The sequence below is a fragment of the Oncorhynchus mykiss genome, chromosome 27 (genome assembly GCF_057628025.1).
Source record: "Oncorhynchus mykiss isolate SJ-2025 chromosome 27, ASM5762802v1, whole genome shotgun sequence".
Lineage (NCBI taxonomy): Eukaryota > Metazoa > Chordata > Actinopteri > Salmoniformes > Salmonidae > Oncorhynchus > Oncorhynchus mykiss.
This window is the reverse complement of record NC_143048.1, coordinates 25,489,509-25,513,276: the sequence shown is the minus strand read 5'-3', so window position 1 is coordinate 25,513,276 and position 23,768 is coordinate 25,489,509. Positions and strand designations below refer to the sequence as shown.

At 42.4% G+C, this 23,768-nt stretch overlaps 1 protein-coding gene across 2 annotated transcripts; it reads left to right on the top strand.

Annotated features, from left to right (window-relative positions):
* Positions 1–64: 64 nt before the first annotated feature.
* On the top strand, positions 65–23,763 carry LOC110507838 (tumor necrosis factor receptor superfamily member 19). 2 transcript variants are annotated; one of them, XM_021588190.3, is made up of 10 exons: positions 65–1,157; positions 1,614–1,704; positions 2,051–2,164; positions 8,012–8,190; positions 8,362–8,447; positions 17,928–18,092; positions 18,249–18,374; positions 18,581–18,683; positions 19,184–19,479; positions 20,265–23,763. In XM_021588190.3, exons 2-10 carry the CDS (start codon positions 1,639–1,641, stop codon positions 20,267–20,269), a joined length of 1,140 nt encoding a protein of 379 aa, XP_021443865.1. In that variant the 5' UTR covers positions 65–1,157; positions 1,614–1,638; the 3' UTR covers positions 20,270–23,763. The 2 variants fall into 2 exon arrangements, with proteins under 2 accessions (XP_021443865.1, XP_090079863.1); XM_090223737.1 differs by lacking the exons at positions 65–1,157; positions 1,614–1,704; positions 2,051–2,164; positions 8,012–8,190; positions 8,362–8,447 and adding an exon at positions 15,911–16,079.
* Positions 23,764–23,768: the final 5 nt, after the last annotated feature.

Sequence of the window (23,768 nt, the reverse complement as noted above, 5' to 3'; positions counted from 1 at the left end):
TTTTTCTCTCACTCTGTGTTTGAGTTCTTCCTATTTAAATAGCTTCGCAAGCAGAAATGTTAGTAGGCCTAGTTAGGACTGAAGTAGAATTATGATTTTTGGGAAACACTGAAGGCTAGGCCTAGCTGAGAAGGGCCGCTATTTGTTAAAATTAGCATTAGACCTGCATGTATTATATTGTAAGAGTTCATAGGTTGTTAATAATCTCATACATTATTTACAGGTAATTTGTAAATGTTTATATGGTATTATTGGTAAGGTCAATGTGGTTGCCTTAACAATTTAGGCCTAATCCACAACATTAATGATTTGACCTTTATTGTAACAATTTACAAACGTCTATAAACATCTTATGCGCTCTTTATAAACTGGTTATGAACCCTGCATAAACTCTCAACGTAAACGGGTAGCAACTGCAGCCTATTTTATCCAAACTGTCCACTATAAAGTAGAGACAGTTTGCTCTCAGCCTCTCTCAGATTGTTAACTTTCTGGCACTGGCTTTCTCTCAAAAAACTGCAGACAGTCCGCCCGACCAATCCCAGAACAGCAGAGTGGCGTCATAGCATCTGCAGCGCATTTAGATGAAAGGGAATGTTGAGGGCTGTGCTCAACTTCAAACCCAAGCCTGGCATCAAACAGCGAACCCCCAGATAAACCAAACAAACAGACCAGGGATCGCATAGAGGGAGGCGGCGCTGGAAGCGCATTTCAAAGCAGAATAACAACACAACCAGATCTCGACGCCTTGCACTTTGCAAACTCTTTGCATTTCCACATTTTAATGAGCCCTCTATCTTGTATGCAACTGTATCGACATGTGAGGTTATTGTCATATGATCATAATGACCTGTTTGTAGCAGCAGTGTCCACCCTGTGGTTGCGCTTTGATGTAGGCCTAGTGGCCGATCAGAGATCAGATTACATGCTTTAGATCGCAGCTATTCCTGCCTTTGATCTCCGCTCTGATTTTGTCTTCAATCCGGGGATTCGCCTGGACTGGAGTAGCGCAGTTGAGCAAAGAGCACATCGCATGGCTGGAATGGTCTGGAGACCTATGCAGAACGCACAGGAGTGGATATCTGTCTGAAATTACACTCATTCAGGCAGGGAAAGGACAACTAAAGAACCCATCAGACTACAGCAGCACATACCAGGTAAAACGTGCAGAGGGCTGCAGTTGTTTTGTAACCAATATGATTTTGAGACATTCAACAAACTGAAACCATTAACACATATTTAGACTTTTGACAAGATCATTCTGTCATAGCCCTGGCTGGTTTGAGGAAGGATGAAGCATTATTGTCCTCACTGAATATATCAACTAGCTCATAAAAAACATCGTTACAATGTTACAACATAGTTGAATATGTTGCAAAGCTGGTATGTTGTGTCTATGTTGTGATTGGTCACTATGTCAACTTGTTTGGAGGAAAGTGGCTGAGAACAAATATAATTGACCTGCTCACGAGTATTGTGGTAATTTTCACTGGCCATACATTGGGCTTTTTGACAGCAGTCCGAGGTTCCACAGTATTCCTTTATGTTTGTTTTTTGTTGTTGAACAGAGAAGAAATTCACATCTTCATTCTATATCTTTCTCTCTTTTCCAGAGTCATTCTGCAGTAGCCCCTCAAAATGGCCTTGATACCTGGGCACACATGGTTATTTCTACTGACGTTACATGTAATATACTCATCTCTGGTGAGTTCTTTCTGCTTTGAATTTACCCAACTAGTGTGATTCCAGGCTTTTGACAGGCCATTTATAGTCTGATCTGCGATCTGTAATGCCCACGTATAATAGACTCTGTAATAGTCTCCATTTTAAATTACTGTTGTCAGATCTGGCATGGACATCAATGTGTGGACGGACAGATATAGTAGTCTACATAGTTTGAGGAGTAAAAGCCAGTGGGTAAAATAGTGGCACTATTGTAGGGGGATTATGCCCGCGCTGGACTCGGTCCACATGATCTCTTACTGATGAAAGGCGTGATGGAAAGCAGGAATCACTAGCTGTTCAGTATCAAATGATTATTCCCTCCCAGGTTCCTGTAACGGCGGAGGAGGAGACCAGTGAATGCAGGGAACAGGAGTACAAGGATCAGCTTGGGAACTGTAAACCCTGCAAGCAGTGCGACGCCGGGCACGAGCTATCAAAGGTTTGGAGCCTAATAATGTACGCTATATAGACAGTAAAACTCAGACATCAATAAATGATGACCTCCTTATGAGTGCCCTTAAATGTACTGCACTTTACATACAGACTTTAAAAATCTGTGTAAAATGTAGTTGGCCCAATGATTCCATCTCAGTTGAATGAGTTTATAGGATGCTTCATCACAGTTGAAAGGAAAACATTTATCACTGTTTCCCTTGATCTATAAAAAGGAAAGAGACTAAAACCATGATAATACTAGATACAAACAGACCACTTAAACTTTCTTGTAACTTCCTAAACCGGAATAACCTCTGGATAAGATATACTCTTGGTAAAAAAAACACAGCTTTTTTCTGAAAGACAACTGTTCATGAATTTAATGGATTCCAGTATTTAGAATAGTGAATGTTATCCAGGGGCCCAATGGCTTTTGTAGAACACAGACTGCTCTTTAATCAGTCACACCCATACTTCGACCCTCTGTTACTGAATGGATTCCATTGTTTTTTCCCAAGTTCCCTGTCCAAGTTATTGTCTCCATTGTTTGATGGAAACCATGCATAAACGTGCTGTACAGTGAGAGGGGTATGCCTTTTATCACTATTCTTGCCAAAGACATGGATGGTGCTCTGTGTGGGCTGTGTAGAAATGGGTTGGAAGGCCTTGAGCAACGTTAGTTTAGCAATGCTTTCCCTCCTACCACTTAATCATATGCTCAACTAAGAACAGGTAAAACACCTTCCATCTTATACTAAATTTCCCTCTCATAAACATCTGTTGCACACATACTTGTCTACCAGGTTGCCTTTTATCTTGGTACACACAGACATGCAGTCAGTGGTGGTACGCTTCAGTGGGCCTCATGTTCCTCTGCCAGTTCAACAGTCATGAATACTCGGTGCCCTGGGGTCCTGGTTAATAATTGGCTGCCTCATTCATTCTAAGTGGTTGCGGGAAGCCATCTCACAGTGTAGGGAAGCTCCGAGCAGATAAATAGTGCACCTCAGTGGGGCGACTTTCTAATAAGGCTGATATATGGAATGTAATTATTAGAGGTTGACCGATTAATCGGAATGGCTGATTAATTAGGGCCGATTTCAAGTTTTCATAACAATCGGAAATCAGTATTTTTGGGCGCCGATTTGCCGATTATTATTATTATTTATTTTTTTACACCTTTATTTAACTAGGCAAGTCAGTTAAGAACACATTATTATTTTCAATGACGGCCTAGGAACGGTGGGTTAACTGCCTTGTTCAGGGGCAGAAAGACAGATTTTCACATTGTCGGCTCGGGGGATCCAATCTTGCAACCTTACAGTTAACTAGTCCAACGAAATAATGACCTGCCTCTCTCTCGTTGCACTTCACAAGGAGACCTGTTACGCAAATGCAGTAAGCCATGGTAAATTGCTAGCTAGCATTACACTTATCTTATAAAAAAACTATCAATCATAATCACTAGTTAACTACACATGGTTGATTATATTACTAGATATTATCTAGCGTGTCCTGTGTTGCATATAATCTGACTGAGCATACAAGCATACAAGTATCTGACTGAGCGGTGGTAGGCAGAAGCAGGCACATAAACATTCATTCAAACAGCACTTTCGTGCGTTTTGCCAGCAGCTCTTCTTTGTGCTTCAAGCATTGCGCTGTTTATGACTTCAAACCTATCAACTCCCGAGATGAGGCTGGTGTGACCGAAGTGAAATGGCTGGCTAGTTAGCGCGCGCTAACAGCGTTTCAAACTTCACTCGCTCTGAGCCTTGGGGTGGTTGTTTCCCTTGCTCTGCATGGGTAATGCTGCTTCGATGTTGTGGCTGTTGTCGTTGTGTTGCTGGTTCGAGCCCAGGGAGGAGCGAGGAGAGGGACGGAAGCTATACTGTTACACTGGCAATACTAAAGTGCCTATAAGAGCTTCCAATAGTCAAAGGTTAATGAAATACAAATGGTATAGAGGGAAATAGTCCTATAATAACTACAACCTAAAACTTCTTACCTGGGAATATTGAAGACTCATGTTAAAAGGAACCACCAGCTTTCATATGTTCTCATGTTCTGAGCAAGGAATTGAAACGTTAGCTTTCTTACATAGCACATATTGCTCTTTTACATTATTCTCCAACACTTTGTTTTTGCATTATTTAAACCAAATTGAACATGTTTCATTATCTACTTGAGGCTAAATTGATTTTATTGATGTATTATATTAAGTTAAAATAAGTGTTAATTCAGTATTGTTGTAATTGTCATTATTACAAATAAAAAACATTTTTAAATCGGCCGATGGTCCTCCAATAATCGGTATTGGTGTTGAAAAATCATAATCGGTAGACCTCTAGTAATTATACCAACTTCACAAACCTATTAGCTCTTCGTTCAGGGAACCACCCAAGCATCAGGGAAGTCCTTTATTAAAAAGTTGAACCCCGGGCCACCGGTGGTTTCAAGTGACAGATATAGCTAATATACGATTCACTCTGACCCAAGTGGTCTCGACAACAACCGTCATTAAAGTTTTGACCAGGGCCCAGGAACTTGGAGAACGAACAGAGGATGGTATTTAACGAGCTTCCTGGCCTTGAGTGTCAGATTGTTGCGAGCTCTTCTGAGTATCACACAAATCAAATCAAATAACATTTTATTAGTCACATGCGCTGAATACAACCTTACAGTGAAATGCTTACTTATGAGCCCCACAGCTCTCACTGGTGCACTGGTTTCTTCTGTTTATTAAATCCTCAAATGAAAGTTACAGAAGTCTTCACCTTGTCTTTCATCCAGCATTTCTTCACACTTGAGCAAATCTACAATTCATAACAATACATACATACATACATACAGTGGGGCAAAAAAAGTATTTAGTCAGCCACCAATTGTGCAAGTTCTCCTACTTAAAAAGATGAGAGAGGCCTGTAATTGTCATCATAGGTACACTTCAACTATGACAGACAAAATGAGAAAAAAAATCCATAAAATCACACCATAATTTGCAAATAAATTCATTAAAAATCCTACAATGTGATTTTCTGGATTTTTTTTCTCATTTTGTCTGTCATAGGTGAAGTGTACCTATGATGAAAATTACAGGCCTCTCTCATCTTTTTAAGTGGGAGAACTTGCACAATTGTTGGCTGACTAAATACTTTTTTGCCCCACTGTACATACATACATGCACGCACGCACGCACGCACGCACGCACGCACGCACGCACGCACGCGCACGCACACACACACACACACACACACACACACACACACACACACACACACACATACATACATACATACAGGAGTGACTGCCCCACATATAGTGCATGCATACTGGGAACTTTGCAGTGAGCCATTGGCAAAGAGGCAACATGTCTTTGATTTGTCGACACTAGACATTGAAAGAGTGTGGCAGTGTGTGGGGAACATTAGATGGCACACTGCATTAACAAACTCACATTGTTTCCCGAGCTTGTTCATTACTGGATCAGATGACTGGCCCCCCTGGAGACTCTTGTGATTCCCTGCTGATCTCTCCCCGTCTGAACATGCTTTAACCCCAGCCAACCAGCTCTCTCTTTTCTCTCCACATAGCTCTACATCTGTGCTGTTTTGCTTGGCATTCTCACCAAAAACTAGATCTGGAGATGGGAGTAAAATGAGACGAGTAAGCACTGGCTTTTGTGCTCACTTTGAGGCTAGATCATCCTAAGCCCATGGAAGTAATGACACACTTGAAAGCTAATTTGCCTATACCCATTAGCTCCATTTAAATGAGACTGTAGCATTATGTGATTCCTGGCTGCATCCCAAGATGGGATACCTTGACAGCATCTTTATTGTAAAAACAAAATGTGTTTCCATGCAATTATCTGAGATGTTTTCTCACATTAGACACCTGATCAGGTCAGAGTGTTAGACCTTGTTTTGATCCTTTGTTATTCATGCCAAAAGACTGAAAGAGATCATTTCTGGATGTTACAGCACTGCCTGGGTGGAGAGGGGACAAGTTGGCTGAGTGCTCCTTTTGTTCTGTGCCCTACCCTGGCCTGTGTACGTGGTAGCCCCTCTCCTGCCATGCATTGCCACATGGACAGAGTCTTTGCCAGCGCCCAGCTTTGTGGGGATCAATCCTCCTAGGGCCCCTTCATCTGGAAGTGGGACGATGATCCTCCATCCAAAACCACTCTAAACAGCTCTGCTCTGACTGCTTTGCAGCGGCTAGCCTTCTGTGGCGTGCACCAGGAGAAACTCAGGCTCCAGGGTTCAACATCATCCACAAATCTAAATTCAAACCGTATTTCATTCTCTCTGTTGTCATCATCATCCCCCTCCTCTCTCTCTCTCTCTCTCTCACCTTTCCACTGTTCCCTGCTCTGCTGGTGTGAAGGTCCTTATATGGAGAGCACACAACAACAGCTGCAGCCCTGCCCTAGCCCTCCTCTGGCCAGAGCCCAGGTCCAATGTCGTCTCATGTGTTTGGCTGAAATGGCCAAATTCCTCTATCTTCTGCCCTGACTCTGTAGGGCCATAATGGGATCCCCTCTTTGCCTCCCTTATTTTTTTACTTTCTTTGCCAGTCTGCCCAACCCCCGGGCTCCTGTGCCCACATTCCGGTGCTACTGCATGCCCAGGCGGTGAAACAGGACACGGTCGAGGAGAGAAGTTCCCTGTTTGACTCTGACCTTCACGTTAATGATATATGAGCCCCCCCCCCCCCCGCCTGGGAATGCAGTGTGGTAACAGTGGTTTAACAGTGGATGGGGGCAGCTGCTGCAGACAATAAAATGACTGATGTCATTCCAGCAGGGTCCTTTTACTTGGCGTGGGATACGATGATCAGCAGGAATGTAAATGTTCCTATTACCATAGGAAATCAAGGTTGCCAGCCTCTGTGTGCCAAATAAATGCTTTGTAGTACCAAATAGGAATCACATTAACACTAGACCTACTACATACACCTCATTATATATTTTTTAGACAGAACAGAAAAGGCTATATTCTCGTGTCTAGAGGAAAGTCATGATAGTTTCTGTACAGGTTAGAAAGAAAGGTAGCCTGTGCATGGGAGAGAAAATATAACTACTGGTACTCAGGCTGACTGGCAAAAACAATATAATGATATACTATATATATATGTATACATATACATATATATATATATATATATATATTCTCGTGTCCCCATTTATCTTGGTTTACCCATGAATCCAATGGTAAACAGATACACTCAGGTTATATAGATAATATATTCAGGGTGATAATATATCCAATATGGGTCTAGTAATTTTGCCATTTTGGATTCGCTATAGGGGTTAAAGCCTGACAACTAAGCTGGTTCCATATTAGATCACTCATTGAGTAATGAGATGCTGTGCTTTTTAAGTGCAGGTCCCATTGTAGAGACCAGGAGAGGTTTTCAATTTCTTACGCTTGTGCACCTCTCCATAATCCCTGCCCCCTAGCTAACTGAAGCGTTGCCTACATACACTGGCCTCTCAATCACCAGGACACTCACTGAGTTGTTCCAGAAAGAACCAATCACACAAAACCCCAGCAATAAACTTGCAATAATACAACAGTGGGTGTCCCCGAGTGCCTTTTATCATTCAAATACTTGCCATTCTGGGGCCTGCAGCGGAAGGCCCCTCATTGATTCTGAGAGAGTCAGGGGGATTATTGCCAGTGTAAGATGGACTCTCAAAAGATTCGGACCATTGTTCCCTTACGGTCTTGGAAGCCAAGATCATTCTTTAATTCTAGACACCCTGGTATCCCACATTCAGAGCCTTTCTCCAGCTGCCCCCAGCCCCACCTCTCACCCGGGGGATTTCTCCTGTTAATCCCTCCAGGAATGTGGCTTTGGTTACGGAGAGGATGCCCGGTGCGTGTCCTGCAGAAGCAACCGCTACAAAGAGGACCGGAGCCTGCAGAAGTGCAAGCCCTGCCTGGACTGTGGCCTGAACAACCGCTTCGAGAAGGGCAACTGTTCCACCACCAGCAATGCTGTGTGCGGAGACTGTCTGCCCGGGTGAGGGAGGGGCTTAATCTCTTACAACAACTACTCTACTTCTACTACTAGTGAACTACTGCTCTGTTACTACAGATAATGGTCAAAGTATTGGTTCATTACCTCGTACAATCAATTAAGCAGATTTACGAGAACTTTCATAATAATCCAATGCTATGTTGTGTTTAACAGGTTTTACAGGAAAACTAAGCTGAGCGGATTCCAAGATATGGAGTGCATACCATGTGGGGACCATCCACCTCCATATGAACCACACTGTGAGCACTCACACATAACATCAGTTAATAAGTACTATCCGTAGCTTGAATGAGAAGTTGAGAACATCATTAATTGAGAAAACTATTGAACTCCATGCTAAAAGTACAGCCAAGACCCCAAGAACATGTCTGGCCATAAAGCCATAACAAAACACTATTTTATATATATATATATATATATATATATATATATATATATATATATATATATATTTTTTTTTTTTTTAACCTTTATTTAACTAGGAGTCAGTTAGGAACAAATTCACATACTGTACCTTCACCTAAAACATGCCAGCACAAGGCTCTTAGAGTAATCAGAACCACAACCCCAATGGGTGGAGAAAATCATAGCTCAAACAGTAAAGTCTCATTAAGCCAGCCAACTATGTTTATTGCTCAAATAAATGCTTAGTTTTACAACCAGGCCCATAAATGTTGACATGGATACTGCTAGCATAATAGTCGGTCTTGCCAGAACTGGATTATTTTAGCTGGGACCATACAATACGACCCATCATCATCGCTCCATTCTCATGGACTGCCGAAAACCTCTTAAGTTAAAGTCTCCATCCACATATTTCAAGACAAAAAAGGAGCTGCAATGTTTCGAAATACACTATATATACAAAAGTATGTGGACACCCCTTCAAATGAGTGGATTTGGCTATTTCAGTCACACTAGTTGCTGACAGGTGTATAAAATCGAGCACACAGCCATGCAATCTCCATAGACAAACACTGTCAGTAGAATGGCCTTTTTTTATGTTATTTTTTATTTCACCTTTATTTAACCAGGTAGGCTAGTTGAGAACAAGTTATCATTTACAACTGAGACCTGGCCAAGATAAAGCAAAGCAGTGCGACAAAAACAACAACACAACAACACATAAACAAACGTACAGTCAACAACACTAAATAAAATAAAAATAGAAAAATCTATGTACAGTCTGTGCAAATGTAGAAGAGTAGGGAGGTAGGCAATAAAAAGGCCCAAGAGGCAAAAATAATTACAATTTAGCAGTAATACTGGAGTAATAGATGTGCAGATGATGAATGTGCAAGTAGAGATACTGGGGAGCAAAAGAGCAAGAGGGTAAGTAATAATATGGGGATGAGGTAGTCAGTCGGGTGTGCTATTTACAGATTGGCTGTGTACAGATACAGAGATCGGTAAGCTGCTCAGACAGCTGATGCTTAAAGTTAGGGAGAGAGATATAAGACTCCAGCTTCATACATTTTTGCAATTCGTTCCAGTCATTGGCAGCAGAGAACTGGAAGGAAAGGCAGCCAAAGGAAGTGTTGGCTTTGGGGATGACTAGTGCAATATACCTGCTGGATGGCGTGCTACGAGTGGGTGTTGCTATGGTGACCAGTGAGCTGAGATAAGGCGGGGCTTTACCTTGCAAAGACTCATAGATGACCTGGAGCCAGTGGGTTTGGCGATGGATTTGTAGTGAGGGCCAGCCAACGAGAGCATACATGTCACAGTGGTGGTTAGTATATGGGGCTTTGGTGATAAAACAGATGGCACTGTGATAGACTACATCCAGTTTGCTGAGTAGAGTGTTGGGGGCTATTTTGTAAATGACATCCCCGAAGTCAAGGATCGGTAGGATAGTCAGTTCTACGAGGGTATGTTTGGCGGCAGGAGTGAAGGAGGCTTTGTTGCAGGTCGATGAAGACGGCTGCACAATACTGTCTTTTATCGATTGCGGTTATGATATAGTTTAGGACCTTGAGCATGGCTGAGGTGCACCCATGACCAGCTCAGAAACCAGATTGCATAGTGGAGAAGGTACGCTGGGATTCAAAATGGTCGGTGATCTGTTTATTAACTTGGCTTTCGAAGATTTTAGAAAGGCAGGGCAGGATGGATATAGATCTATAACAGTTTGGGTCTAGAGTGTCTCCCCCTTTGAAGAGGGGATTGACAATGGCAGCTTTCCAATCTTTGGGGATCTCAGACGATACGAAAGAGAGATTGAATAGGCTAGTAATAGGGTTCGCAACAATTTCAGTAGATAATTTTAGAAAGAGAGGGTCCAGATTGTCTAGCCCAGGTGATTTGTAGGGTTCCAGATTTTGCAGTTCTCTCAGAACATCAGCTGTCTGGATTTGGGTGAAGGAGAAACGGGGGGGGGGGGGGGGGGGGGGTTGCTGCAGGGGATGCTGAGATGTTGGCCAGGGTAGGGGTAGCCAGGTGGAAAGCATGACCAACCGTGGAAAAATGCTTATTGAAATTATAGTAGATTTATCAGTGGTGACAGTGTTTCCTATCCTCAGTGCAGTGGGCAGCTGGGAGGAGCTTCTCTTATTCTCCATGGACTTTACAGTGTCCCAAACCTTTTTGGAATTAGTGCTACAGGAAGCAAATTTCTGTTTGAAAAAGATAGCCTTAGCTTTCCTAACTGACTGAGTATATTGGTTCCTGACTTCCTTGAAAAGTTGCATATCGTGGGGGCTATTCGATGCTAATGCAGAATGCCACAGGATGTTTTTGTGCTGGTCAAGGGCAGTCAAGTCTGGGGTGAACCAAGGGCTATATCTGTTCTTAGTTCTATATTTTTTGAATGTGGCATGCTTATTTAAGATGGAAAGGAAAGCACTTTTGAAGAGCAACCAGGCATCCTCTACTGATGGGATAAGGTCAATATCCTTCCAGGATACCCGGGCCAGGTCGATTAGAAAGGGCTGCTCGCTGAAGTGTTTTAGGGAGCGTTTGACAGTGAGGGGTGGTCGTTTGGTCGCAGACCGCGGACCCTGTACGCACGCAGGCAATGAGGCAGTGATCGCTAAGATCCTGGTTGAAGACAGCAGAGGTGTATTTTGAGGGCAGGTTCATCAGGATGATATCGAAGAGGGTGCCCATGGTTACGGATTTAGGGGTGTACCTGGTAGGTTCCTTGATGATTTGTGTGAGATTGAGGGCATCTAGCTTAGATTGTAGGACGGCCGAGGTGTTAAGCATGTCCCAGTTTAGGTCACCTAACAGGACAAACTCTGAAGATAGATGGGGGGTGATCAATTCACATATGGTGTCCAGGGCACAACTGGAGGCCGAGGGGGGTCTATAACAAGTGTCAATGGTGAGAGACTTGTTTCTGGAAAGGTGGATTTTTAAAAGTAGACGCTCAAATTGTTTGGGCACAGACCTGGATAGTATGACATTACTCTGCGGGCTATCTCTGCAGTAGATTGCCACTCTGCTCCCTTCGGCAGTTCTACCTTCAGGCGTTTGGATATTGCTCCCAAGGATAAACCAGTCTTGTGGAGGTCTATAATTTTTTTTTTAGGTCTTGGCTGATTTCTTTTGATTTTCCCATGCTGTCAAGCAAAGAGGCATTGAGTTTGAAGGTAGGGCTTGAAATACATCCACAGGTACACCTCCAATTGACTCAAATTATGTCAATTAGCCTATCTGAAGCTTCGAAAGCCATGACATCATTTTCTGGAATTTTCCAAGCTGTTTAAAGGCACAGTCAACTTAGTGTATATAAACTTTTGACCCAATGGAATTGTGATACAGTGAATTATAAGTGAAATAATCTGTCTGTAAACAATTGTTGGAAAAATGACTTGTGTCATGCACAAAGTAGATGTCCTAACTGACTTGCCAAAACTATAGTTTGTTAACAAGAAATGTGTGGAGTGGTTGAAAAACAAGTTTTAATGACTCCAAATGTCCGACTTCAACTGTATCTTCAGAGAGGACATTCTTAAACTGTGTATTGCAATTTGCTAGCACTTTGCTAGCACTTTCTTTCTAAGCATTTCTTAAAGTTTTTTTTGTTCATAAAGCAGCGTATTTAATTCCAGTATGTAACGGTCATCGGTGGAAGAAGGTGAGGACCAAAGCGCAGCGTGGTACTTGTTCATGTTATTTATTTAAACTGAACACTATCAAACAAAGAAACAACAAGCACAGCCGAAACAGGTCCGTCAGGTGCAAAGCACACTAAACAGAAAATAATCACTCACACCACACAGGTGGGAAAAGGCTACCTAAGTATGATTCTCAATCAGAGACAATGAACAACACCTGCCTCTGATTGAGAACCATACCAGGCCAAACATAAAACCACAACATAGAAAAAGGAACATAGACTACCCACCTAACTCACGCCCTGACCATACTAAAACAAAGACATAACAAAAGAACTAAGGTCAGAACGTGACACAGTAGGCCACTACTACATCTCGTTAGCCACCTTTTTCCGGCCATTACCAGTGGTTAAGTATAGCCTTATGATTTTCGGCACTCACACAGAGAGAGTGGGTTAGCTAACTTATACCTTTGGTAATTGAGTGTGACTGATGCTTGTGGAGGCCACAGCTGTTCCTTGAGAAGGTTTGGCAGCCTGTGTGTATGAGCCGTCCAGCCAGGTCTAGCACCCCTCTGTTAGATAAATGAAGATGTCTCCAGGATATCAGACAACTTGAACTCACAAACTCAGTTTACATTTGCTCTTCCTGGAGATGTAAAAATGTTTGCTCAAATGTAGTGTGTAAAGCTGTGTCCCACCCTCAATATGAGGTAGTTTTATTACTACCATTACGACCAAAATATTTATTTTCAAGCAATAACTATAAAGCATGCAGTATTAGTAAGATAGTCTACATATGACTAAACCATATGTAATCACCCTGAACATGGGCCTTGGGACGTCTGTCTGGTCTGGTCTGGTCTGTCTGTCTTTCTTGCCATTTTGATTGCAGAGGCCCATGAAACAAAATGGCCATTGTGTCCCAGAGAGAGCAAAGCTGGTAGTTACTACAGGGAGTCTCAGTGGAATGCTTCCAAATGTTTGAAAGTCTTCATATCTCTTCCTCCGGTTTTATCTTGTGGACGGTGGTGAAAACTTAAAGGGCAGATCATTCTAGCCATACTGGCCCTGGGCTAAGCTGCAGCTGTGTAGGATGGCACTTCAGTCTCCCAGACAGTTTCTGGAGCAAAGTAAAAAATGAGATTGTGTTTTATGGACTCCTTCAGTTGCTTTAATGTATTTACTCTGCTGTTGTTTTTATCTGTGTCATGGTAGAGTTGTATTAGTTGTCTGGCGAGAGGCCGACCGTATTCCCCCCAATCCCCAGCTCCAGAACCGTTTCGCCATTTTTACTCATTACAAACAGATTTACACCAAGGTCAAATGGGAATTTAGTCTGTTGGTTTGTTAATAGAAAAAACAATAATTGCTTAGGCTATAAGCTGTTTTTTGTTCTATCCCCTGACATTCCTTTTATATAAGTTGGAAGCTTAACAGTCAGATAAATATTTTTTGGCACTTTGGCACACAATTCTAAATGCATTTGTCACATGTGCCAAATACAACAGGTGTAGTAGACCTTACAGTGAAATGCTTACTTACGCACTTAACAGTTTTTTTCTTAAAACTGCATTGTTGGTTAAGTATTTACTAAAATAAACTGAAGTAAAAAAATGAAAAAAAAGAAACTAATAATTAAGGACCAACAATAAAATAACAGTAGCAAGGCTATATACAGAGGATACTGGTACAGAGTCAATGTGCGGGGGCACCGGTTAGTCAAGGTCATTGAGGTAATATGTACATGTAGGTAGATGACTATGCATGGATAATAAACAGAGTAGCAGCAGCGTAAAAATGGCAGATTGGGTGGGACAATGCAAATTGCCCGGGTAGCCATTTGATTAGTTGTTCAGGAGTCTTATGGCTTGGGGGTAGAATCTGCTAAGAAGCCTTTTGGACCTAGACTTGGCGCTCCGGTACCGCTTGCCATGCGGTAGCAGAGAGAACATTCTATGATTGGGGAGGCTGGAGTCTTTGGCAATTTTTGGGGCTTTCCTCTGACACCGCCTGGTATAGAGGTCCTGGATGGCAAGAAGCTTGGCCCCAGTGATGTACTGAGCCGTACGCACTACCCTCTGTAGTGCCTTGAAGTCGGAGGCCGAGCAGTTGCCATACCAGGCGATGATGCAATCAGTCAGGATGTTCTCTTGGTGCAGCTGTATAACTTTTTGAGGATCTGAGGACCCATGCCAAATCGATTCAGTCTCCTGAGGGGGAATAGGCATTGTTGTGCCCTCTTCACGACTGTCTTGGTGTGTTTGGACCATGATAGTTTGTTGGTGATGTAGACACCAAGGAACTTGAAGCTTCCAACCTGCTCCAATACAGCCCCGTTGATGAGAATGGGGGCGTGATCGGTCCTCCTTTTTCTGTAGTCCACAATCATCTCCTTTGTCTTGATCACATCACGTCTCTGACCTCCGACCCATAGGCTGTCTCATCGTCGTCTGCAAACTTAATGATGGTGTTGGAGCCGTGCTTGGCCATATCTCAAACCAGGATTTCACAGCATAAACAAAAGGAAGTCAGTTCAATTTTGTTTGAAGCAATCCGATGCAAATTCCACAAGCGTGCAGGTCAGCCTGTTGAAAGACAATGCAGACTCTTCATACAACTGTAACAGTTTTCCTAGAGATAGGGCATGTGGCCAGGGCTACTCAAGAGTCTAAAACTCATGACCCAACTGATATCCATCCTCATTTCTCTCAATTTATTACATTCAGACAACTTTATCTTAACCTTTCCTTCTACTTTCCTCACTTCAAAGGTCCTAGCCATGTTACCTAACCACTGACTGTAATAAAGTACAGCATTAGCAGCATGCAGGAAATTATCTAGATTGAGTTGCAAATCAACGTATGCCAAATGAGAGCGGTGAACCCTTCAAATCAACTCCACCAAAACAAAGTCACTCAAGAGCCAATCAAGACTTGACATGTGACGTGTTTATGCTCAGAGCAACAAAACTCCTCACCTCTGCCGTAATCATGTATCCTTGCAAATGTATAAAACCACAACCGCATAGCAATGCTAGTTTGTTTTTCTTGCAACACTAAAAGGGGTGTTGGCTGTATTTATGATAGGAAGATCTGTTTAGCCTAAGACAAACTCTTGGTTGTGGAGGGCTCATACCTCTTCGGCAATGGGAAGTCATTCCAGTCAAAATCTCCAAAGTTTCACAAATGATGTATGCAGATGGGGTCACCATTAGTTTTCAGAAGGGGCCATTCATACTTCCCACTTGGCAAAAACTGGTTGAATCAACATTGTTTCCACATCATTTCAACCCCAAAAAAGGAATGTGATGATGTTGAATCAATGTGGATAAATGATTTGAAAAAAATTATCAATGTAAGAGAATTTTGTATTTCTTTCACCTTACCTTTCCATTTTTTTTGTTGATTTCAAAACTAGACCTTGAACTGACGTATGTGCCCAGTGGGTTGGTGGTTCCCTGTCTCTTTGTGGCTTGTCATACATAAGGCCATGGCTTTAAGTTTGGCATTCCTAAAAGTCAACAGGGAGAGAGGAGAGCATATATCAAAACAAGCAGTTTATTGGCAGAGTGCGGTGTGTTGATACGATCAGCAAGTGAGGTCTCCTCAATGGGCCAGCCTAAATCTGTGTTTTCTGCAGCTTTTCTGGGAGTGATAAGGGCTGCCACTGGGCTGGGGTGTGGGGAAGACACAGCTGGCTGCAGAGGGGAGTGAGGAGGGCTGACTGGATCAGAGGCGGGACGGCTTTGACATTGGTTCTCAACAACTGTACAGTGGAAGAAAAAGTCTGAGAGGGTGTCTGCACCATGGTGAGAAAATGATGTGCCTTGCTTGTGTAAGCATGGGTGTAGGTGTAAGCATGGGTTTAGGTGTTCAGTCAAATCTTTCAGCAAGTCATTTTGGATTATTTTGATAGAGGATGTTTCAAAATGTTGATAGGAAGCACATTCCAATGATTTTTTAAAAAGTTGTTTGATTTAGTGGAGAATGTTACTGTATCCTCACAAAATCATGTCAACCTATATCAAGTTAAATTCCGCTATATAAACTGCTTCTTGTAATGTATGTATTTGCCTTGATGTGAGCAGTGCACTCCCGTTGACTCAATTGTCAAAACGGTTAGAAAACGGCACTTTCTGTCATAACAGTTTTGAAGACCTACAGTATCTCCTCTGAAACGTCCTAATCTTGTTTTAATAAGCCGTTATCACCTGTTTGTTTACAATGAAATATTTAAATGCTTATTTATTTAGCCCCCCGGGTCAAACTGAAATCTTAAGCTTCGCTGGCCGTTTGGGATTTTTTTCTTCCTCAGATGGAATGTACAAATACCCTTATCCCCTATCCTCTATCCCGCTGGAATATAAAACCATTGGCCAATGCTAAAGTAATGTTTACATTGCATAACAAAGGGCTCTTGAATTTGAAAAGACCAAACCCACTTTGCTTTATGATTTATGATTAATGTACTAAAAAGCTAACAACGATTGAAGGGGCCTATTGAAAAATATTTTTCAAATGAAAAAGATATTAAACAGATCTCACAACACAATAACTCGTTTCTCTATGGGGAGCGAGTAGCCAGTCACTTTTTCATAGTAGGACAATTATTACCTTAGGTATTTTGTTTGTTCTCTATGTAAACCTACACTCCAACTATGCACAGGTCATAACTCACTTTAAATTCTATAAGAATGTCATTGTTGTGATGAGGGAGAGTAATATTGACCAAAAATTACAATCACAGATAATACAATCATACTTCTGTTGCTTGTTGAAATAATATCAGTGGCCTTATTGCACTTGTTTACCTTATGACTAGACATTTGTCATGTACAAAATTATTCCTCAACAAAGTTTGTTTGCTTTGTTGAGGAATTAAGCAGATAGTTATATCCGATAAAGAATCATTACATTTTAGTCATTGAATCATAATTTAGCATAAGGAGATTGTATCTAATTTGTTATGACATCTGGCAAATTAAGCCCCGATGTTCCATATTCGTGGGAAAGTGTTTAATGAGAAGCTGTCCTCAAGGCCAGGTCCCTTGATGTGAGAGTGTGTGAACAGTTTGGGGTGGGGAGCCTAGACAGTGACATCAGATTTCCCTGGGGGCTAGCCTAGGACAGCGGCAGCAGTTGCAGTAATGGGATAAACACACATGCACAAATGTGCACACACACACACCAGGCTTGTTTCAAACGTCTGGCCAGACTGCACAGACTTAATGATGGGCTGTCTGACTGGCATGAGAGGGCCTTGGGGTAGGGATAAGAATGACTGTAATAACTCATCCTCTGGAGGGAGGGAGAGAGAACGAGCGAGAGAGAGAATCTACTCCAGGCTTTCTTCTTTGAGCCTCTGTCTCCTTGGAGGACAAAGACAGCTACTACATGCCAATAATAAACATAGACCTAGTAAGGAGACATAATTCAGGTGTAGAAAATTATGGCCAGATTGTACTAGCAAGGTTATGACACAGTCAACTCTAAAATGTAGTCGTTCTCAAACTAGACAGTTCAAAAAACTTTTTTTTTCCCCTTTTAAAACTTCCCTTCTAAATTCCCATGTTATTATGTCAGAAGAACTACAATGGTGACATTTGTTGATCATATTTACTGTCTCTCTCTCACCGTCTCTATCTCTGCCCCTGCAGGCAGCGTGCGGGTGAACCTGGTCCCCATCCCCCCGGTGGTGACCAGCCCTCGGGACATGGCCCTGGCAGCAGTCATCTGCAGCGCTCTGGCCACCGTGCTGCTGGCCCTACTCATCCTCTGTGTCATCTACTTCAAGAGACAGCTGCTGGAGAAGAAGCCCAGCGGTGAGTGACCAACTTGAGCTTGAAAGAAGTTATTACAATGTCGTGGAAATCTCAGTGTAGCATTGGGACCAACAGGTGGCTTTGCTATAGAAATATAGCAGCGGCTATCTTGCACTTGTTTAGGGTCTCCTTTATGAAAGTGTATTTTTGCCTCAGCATCTCTAAGGTCCCAGGATGGTCCATACAGTGGAGCAGAGTTGTCGTGCCTGGACCGACGGAGGCTCCATGATTTCCCTCAGCACCCATGCTGCCAATGTCACCACGGGCCAGGCCACACCTGTGGTAGGTCCTATTACTGGTGGGCTTCTACATTCACATCACTCTTTATGAGCCTTGGTTCTCAAGCCGTTCACTCTGTCAAGTTGTGTGGAGTCTTTGACTGTATCACTATGGTACTGGCATCGCTATATGCTGAGGATTCTTGGTAAGGTCATCCATGCTTTCTGATGGTTCGCGGTCGGTACACGTTTTTCCTGTGTGATCTCCAGGTCCAGTGCACCTGATCCCCTCCCTGTGCTGTGATGAAAGCTGCAGTTTGGGCCGAAGCAGAGACACCAGCCCCTTCCAGTCCCAGATCAGCCTTAACGAGGGGTGAGGAGCATGACACAACACCACTCACCTCCACTCAAAACCATCAACCAACATTAATTAACCACCGATCTACATCATTTAACATTGTTCAACACCATACACCATCATAATTCATCAACACCAATCAACATCTATTCTAGTACATGGGTTCCAAAATATGACAGTCAAAAGAACCAGTAACAAGTACAGCAACTGATATTGCTTGACATCATGTCTCCTGGATTCCCAGAAAGACCTAGAAGTGTAGACAGACATACAGTAAACAATTTCTGTGGTGGATAATGTTTGCGAAACCAAACAACATTCCTTTACACACCTCTGGTTCAGAACAGGAAGAGAAACACGAACAAGGCCAAAAACAATCTTGTTATGGTGTTAACTTTGGGTCTGTTTGGGAGATTACTGTCAGAGAAGTGCCTCTCTGGGACTGTGGTTGGATCATTACAGCTGGGACTGGGAGAGATTTATGATGCTGACACGGCCTCCATTTTCCCCTACAGATGTGGCGTGAACCCCTGTGAGGAGAATGTTCTGGCCTATCTGAAAGCCCATCCAGAGCCCTGCATCTCCAGAGAGGCTGGCGAGACATGGCTGCTCATGCAGAACCCCGACTGTGCCGAGAGCTTGGGATCACCCTGCTGCAACCGAGAGGAAGACGAGGAAGAAGAGGAGGAGGGGTGCAGGTCAAGTGAGGACACACAGGAGAAATCAACTGAACAGGCTAGACAGAGCCAGGAGAAGACTGGTGCCTTGACAGAGGTCCTCCTTCCAAAGCATCAGCCATCTTCACTGGAAGGTCAGTGGTGTCTTGCTGTACTGTATGAACTTTAATGCAGACACACACAGAATGATTCTCATTGTAAATACAGTTTGAAATCGAGCGATGCTTGGTGTATAACATACTTAAGATGCTCACTTAGGGTAAGCTTTCCCAGTAGTTATACGTGAACCAAGCCAATGAGCGATTAACAAACACAGTAACACACTGTTCTTCACTGTGTCAAGAAAAGAGGAAAGTATACAAGTGCAAACACTATTAAGTAAAGAAGAATCACTGCTTCTCCTTCCCCTCAAAAACTATTTAGAATTCTTCTGCATAGCATACCTGTTTAATATGAAATTGGAACGATAACAAATGGTTGAGTCCATTAAAACAGATACACACTATTTATGGAAAAAGCTTCAGTGTATCTGCCAAATGGAGCTTCAGAGCCAAAGCAGATTGTCTGAACTGATGGAATCCAGTGAGTGAGCTCAGAGTAGAGCAGCAGAAGCCCCAGCAAAACACAGTCAAGTAGAAAGCTACAACACAGAAGCATCAGGACAGAGGAGACATTCTGTGTCCTAACAGCATAGTTCAAACACACACACGCATACACTTATTTTACCACAAATGTTGCACTCCCTTTGATTGGCAGGGACAGTGTTGTGTCCATGGAAACTGGGACTAGAAGCAAAGAAAGGGCCAGGCAGCGATCCCAGCTGAGCTTTCTGATGTTGGGACTCGGTCCCTGCGTGGCCTGTGTTAGGTAGATAGATTACTAATGACCGTGTGTGCTTTTCTCCTCTCTCTTTTTCCAGGATGACATGCATTTATTTGGCTCGTGTTCCACCCTTGAACCGCCCTGGACCTGAAAGCAGTCCAGAAAGATCCCGTTTCAGATTACACTAGCCCACAGACCAATTCCCAAAAAGTGTGTGGTACACAATCTCTTTCAAGCGGTTTGTGACCCACAACCTTTCGTCACACATCTGAAGGGACTATGTACAGTGCTATGAAAAAGTATTTTCCCCCTTTCTAATTTTGCATATTTTTTATACTAAATGTTATCAGATCTTCAACCAAAACCCAATATTAGATAAAGGGAACCTAAGTGAACAAATAACACAGCAATCCCATACTTATTTCATAAATAAAGTTATGCAACACCCAATGCCCCTGTGTACAGCAAAGCATCCCCAAACTATCACACTACCTCCACCATGCTTGACCGTTGGTATAAGGTTCTTACTGTGAAATGCAGTGTTTGGTTTTTGCCAGGCATAATGGGACCGATGTTGTCTAAAAAGTTATACTTTTGACTCATCTGTCCAGAGAACAAGAGTCTTGATGATCATCCAGGTGCTTCTTAGCAAACTTGAGTCAACTTTTTGGACAAGATGGGTTCCATTATACAGTGCCTTGCGAAAGTATTCGGCCCCCTTGAACTTTGCGACCTTTTGCCACATTTCAGGCTTCAAACATAAAGATATAAAACTGTATTTTTTTGTGAAGAATCAACAACAAGTGGGACACAATCATGAAGTGGAACGACATTTATTGGATATTTCAAACTTTTTTAACAAATCAAAAACTGAAAAATTGGGCGTGCAAAATTATTCAGCCCCCTTAAGTTAATACTTTGTAGCGCCACCTTTTGCTGCGATTACAGCTGTAAGTCGCTTGGGGTATGTCTCTATCAGTTTTGCACATCGAGAGACTGAAATTCTTTCCCATTCCTCCTTGCAAAACAGCTCGAGCTCAGTGAGGTTGGATGGAGAGCATTTGTGAACAGCAGTTTTCAGTTCTTTCCACAGATTCTCGATTGGATTCAGGTCTGGACTTGGCCATTCTAACACCTGGATATGTTTATTTTTTAACCATTCCATTGTAGATTTTGCTTTATGTTTTGGATCATTGTCTTGTTGGAAGACAAATCTCCGTCCCAGTCTCAGGTCTTTTGCAGACTCCATCAGGTTTTCTTCCAGAATGGTCCTGTATTTGGCTCCATCCATCTTCCCATCAATTTTAACCATCTTCCCTGTCCCTGCTGAAGAAAAGCAGGCCCAAACCATGATGCTGCCACCACCATGTTTGACAGTGGGGATGGTGTGTTCAGAGTGATGAGCTGTGTTGCTTTTACGCCAAACATAACGTTTTGCATTGTTGCCAAAAAGTTCACTTTTGGTTTCATCTGACCAGAGCACCTTCTTCCACATGTTTGGTGTGTCTCCCAGGTGGCTTGTGGCAAACTTTAAACAACACTTTTTATGGATATCTTTAAGAAATGGCTTTCTTCTTGCCACTCTTTCATAAAGGCCAGATTTGTGCAATATACGACTGATTGTTGTCCTATGGACAGAGTCTCCCACCTCAGCTGTAGATCTCTGCAGTTCATCCAGAGTGATGAACTGCATCTTGGCTGCATCTCTGATCAGTCTTCTCCTTGTATGAGCTGAAAGTTTAGAGGGACGGCCAGGTCTTGGTAGATTTGCAGTGGTCTGATACTCCTTCCATTTCAATATTATCGCTTGCACAGTGCTCCTTGAGATGTTTAAAGTTTGGGAAATCTTTTTGTATCCAAATCCGGCTTTAAACTTCTTCACAACAGTATCTCGGACCTGCCTGGTGTGTTCCTTGTTCTTCATGATGCTCTCTGCGCTTTTGACGGACCTCTGAGACAATCACAGTGCAGGTGCATTTATACGGAGACTTGATTACACACAGGTGGATTGTATTTATCATCATTAGTCATTTAGGTCAACATTGGATCATTCAGAGATCCTCACTGAACTTCTGGAGAGAGTTTGCTGCACTGAAAGTAAAGGGGCTGAATAATTTTGCACGCCCAATTTTTCAGTTTTTGATTTGTTAAAAAAGTTTGAAATATCCAATAAATGTCGTTCCACTTCATGATTGTGTCCCACTTGTTGTTGATTCTTCACAAAAAAATACAGTTTTATATCTTTATGTTTGAAGCCTGAAATGTGGCAAAAGGTCGCAAAGTTCAAGGGGGCCGAATACTTTCGCAAGGCACTGTACCTGGCGAAAACCAAACACTGCATTCCACAGTAAGAACCTCATACCAACGGTGTTCGTAGTTTGATGGTTTGGGGATGCTTTGCTGCCTCAGGACCTGGGCGACTTGCCTTAATAGAAGGAACCATGAATTCTGTTCTGTATCAGAGAATTCTACAGGAGAATGTCAGGTCATCCATCTGTGAGCTGAAGCTGCAGCGCAGCTGGGTCATGCAGCAAGACAATGATCCAAAACACACAATCAAGTCCACATGAAAATGGTTAAAAAGCAACAAATTTGAAGTTTTGGAATGGCCTAGTCAAAGTCCAGACCTAATCCCAATTGAGATGTTGTGGCAGGACTTGAAACGAGAAGTTCATGCTTGAAAACCCACAAATGTTGCTGAGTTAAAGCAGTTCTGCCTGCAGAAGTGGGCCAAAATTCCTCCACAGCGTTGTGAGAGACTGATCATCAAATAAAGGAAGCATTTGGTTGCAGTCATTGCAGCTAAAGGTGGCACAACCAGTTATTGAGTATAAGGGGCAATTACTTTTTCACACAGGGGAATTGGGTGTTGCATAACTTTGTTAATTAAATAAAAAATTATCTTTTTTTTTGTTAATTTTAAATTCAGGTTCCCTTTATCTAATATTGGGTTTTGGTTGAAGATCTCATAATATTCCGTATAAAAAATATGCACAAATGTAGAAAATCAGAAAGGGGGCAAATACCTTTTCACAGCACTGCAAATAAATGCTAACAAATGACTTCACGGCAAAATAAAGCACAAGAGCAGAGACTGAAAACAAATCTATGCACAACGCGAGGTTGCCGGGCCAGAGGCTGATGTAATGAAGTTGAACGCATGCTGACTGGTACAAAGTAAATAGATGCCTTCCCCTTTGTTTCTGATGTCTGCTTAAGTCGGTGACTAGCAGAATCGGTACCACAGTGTGACTGTGACTATTGATGTGTTTTGTCATGAAGTCGCTGTTACAAGTGAATAACTGGCAAGGCCTCCTTAAAGGGTGTAAGAGAAGCATGTCAAAATGTACATCTGTGATTTCTGGTGCACATGGAAGACAATCTAGGTAATACTGAACAAGTTAAGACAATGAGGAATGTTGTGTGTGATATCAAATTTGTTGTAGATATTGTAAAATAGAAAATAGGTTAATATTTTTGTAATGTAGACATGACTAATGACAAATATGCCTGCTTTTTTCAGTTGTAGTATTGGTGGTTGTGCATATACACTTTCATTTGATATATTTGTAAATAAACCACTTCAACAAGACAAACTAGG

What these genes read in the sequence shown, in the direction of transcription:
- LOC110507838 (XM_021588190.3), top strand. Translation starts at nt 1,639, where the DNA reads ATGGCCTTGATACCTGGGCACACATGGTTATTTCTACTGACGTTACAT. An exon ending in ACCTCCATATGAACCACACT is followed by an intron (nt 8,448 to 17,927) that starts GTGAGCACTCAC and finishes CTGCCCCTGCAG; the next exon opens with GCAGCGTGCGGGTGAACCTG. An exon ending in CGGGCCAGGCCACACCTGTG is followed by an intron (nt 18,375 to 18,580) that starts GTAGGTCCTATT and finishes TGTGATCTCCAG; the next exon opens with GTCCAGTGCACCTGATCCCC.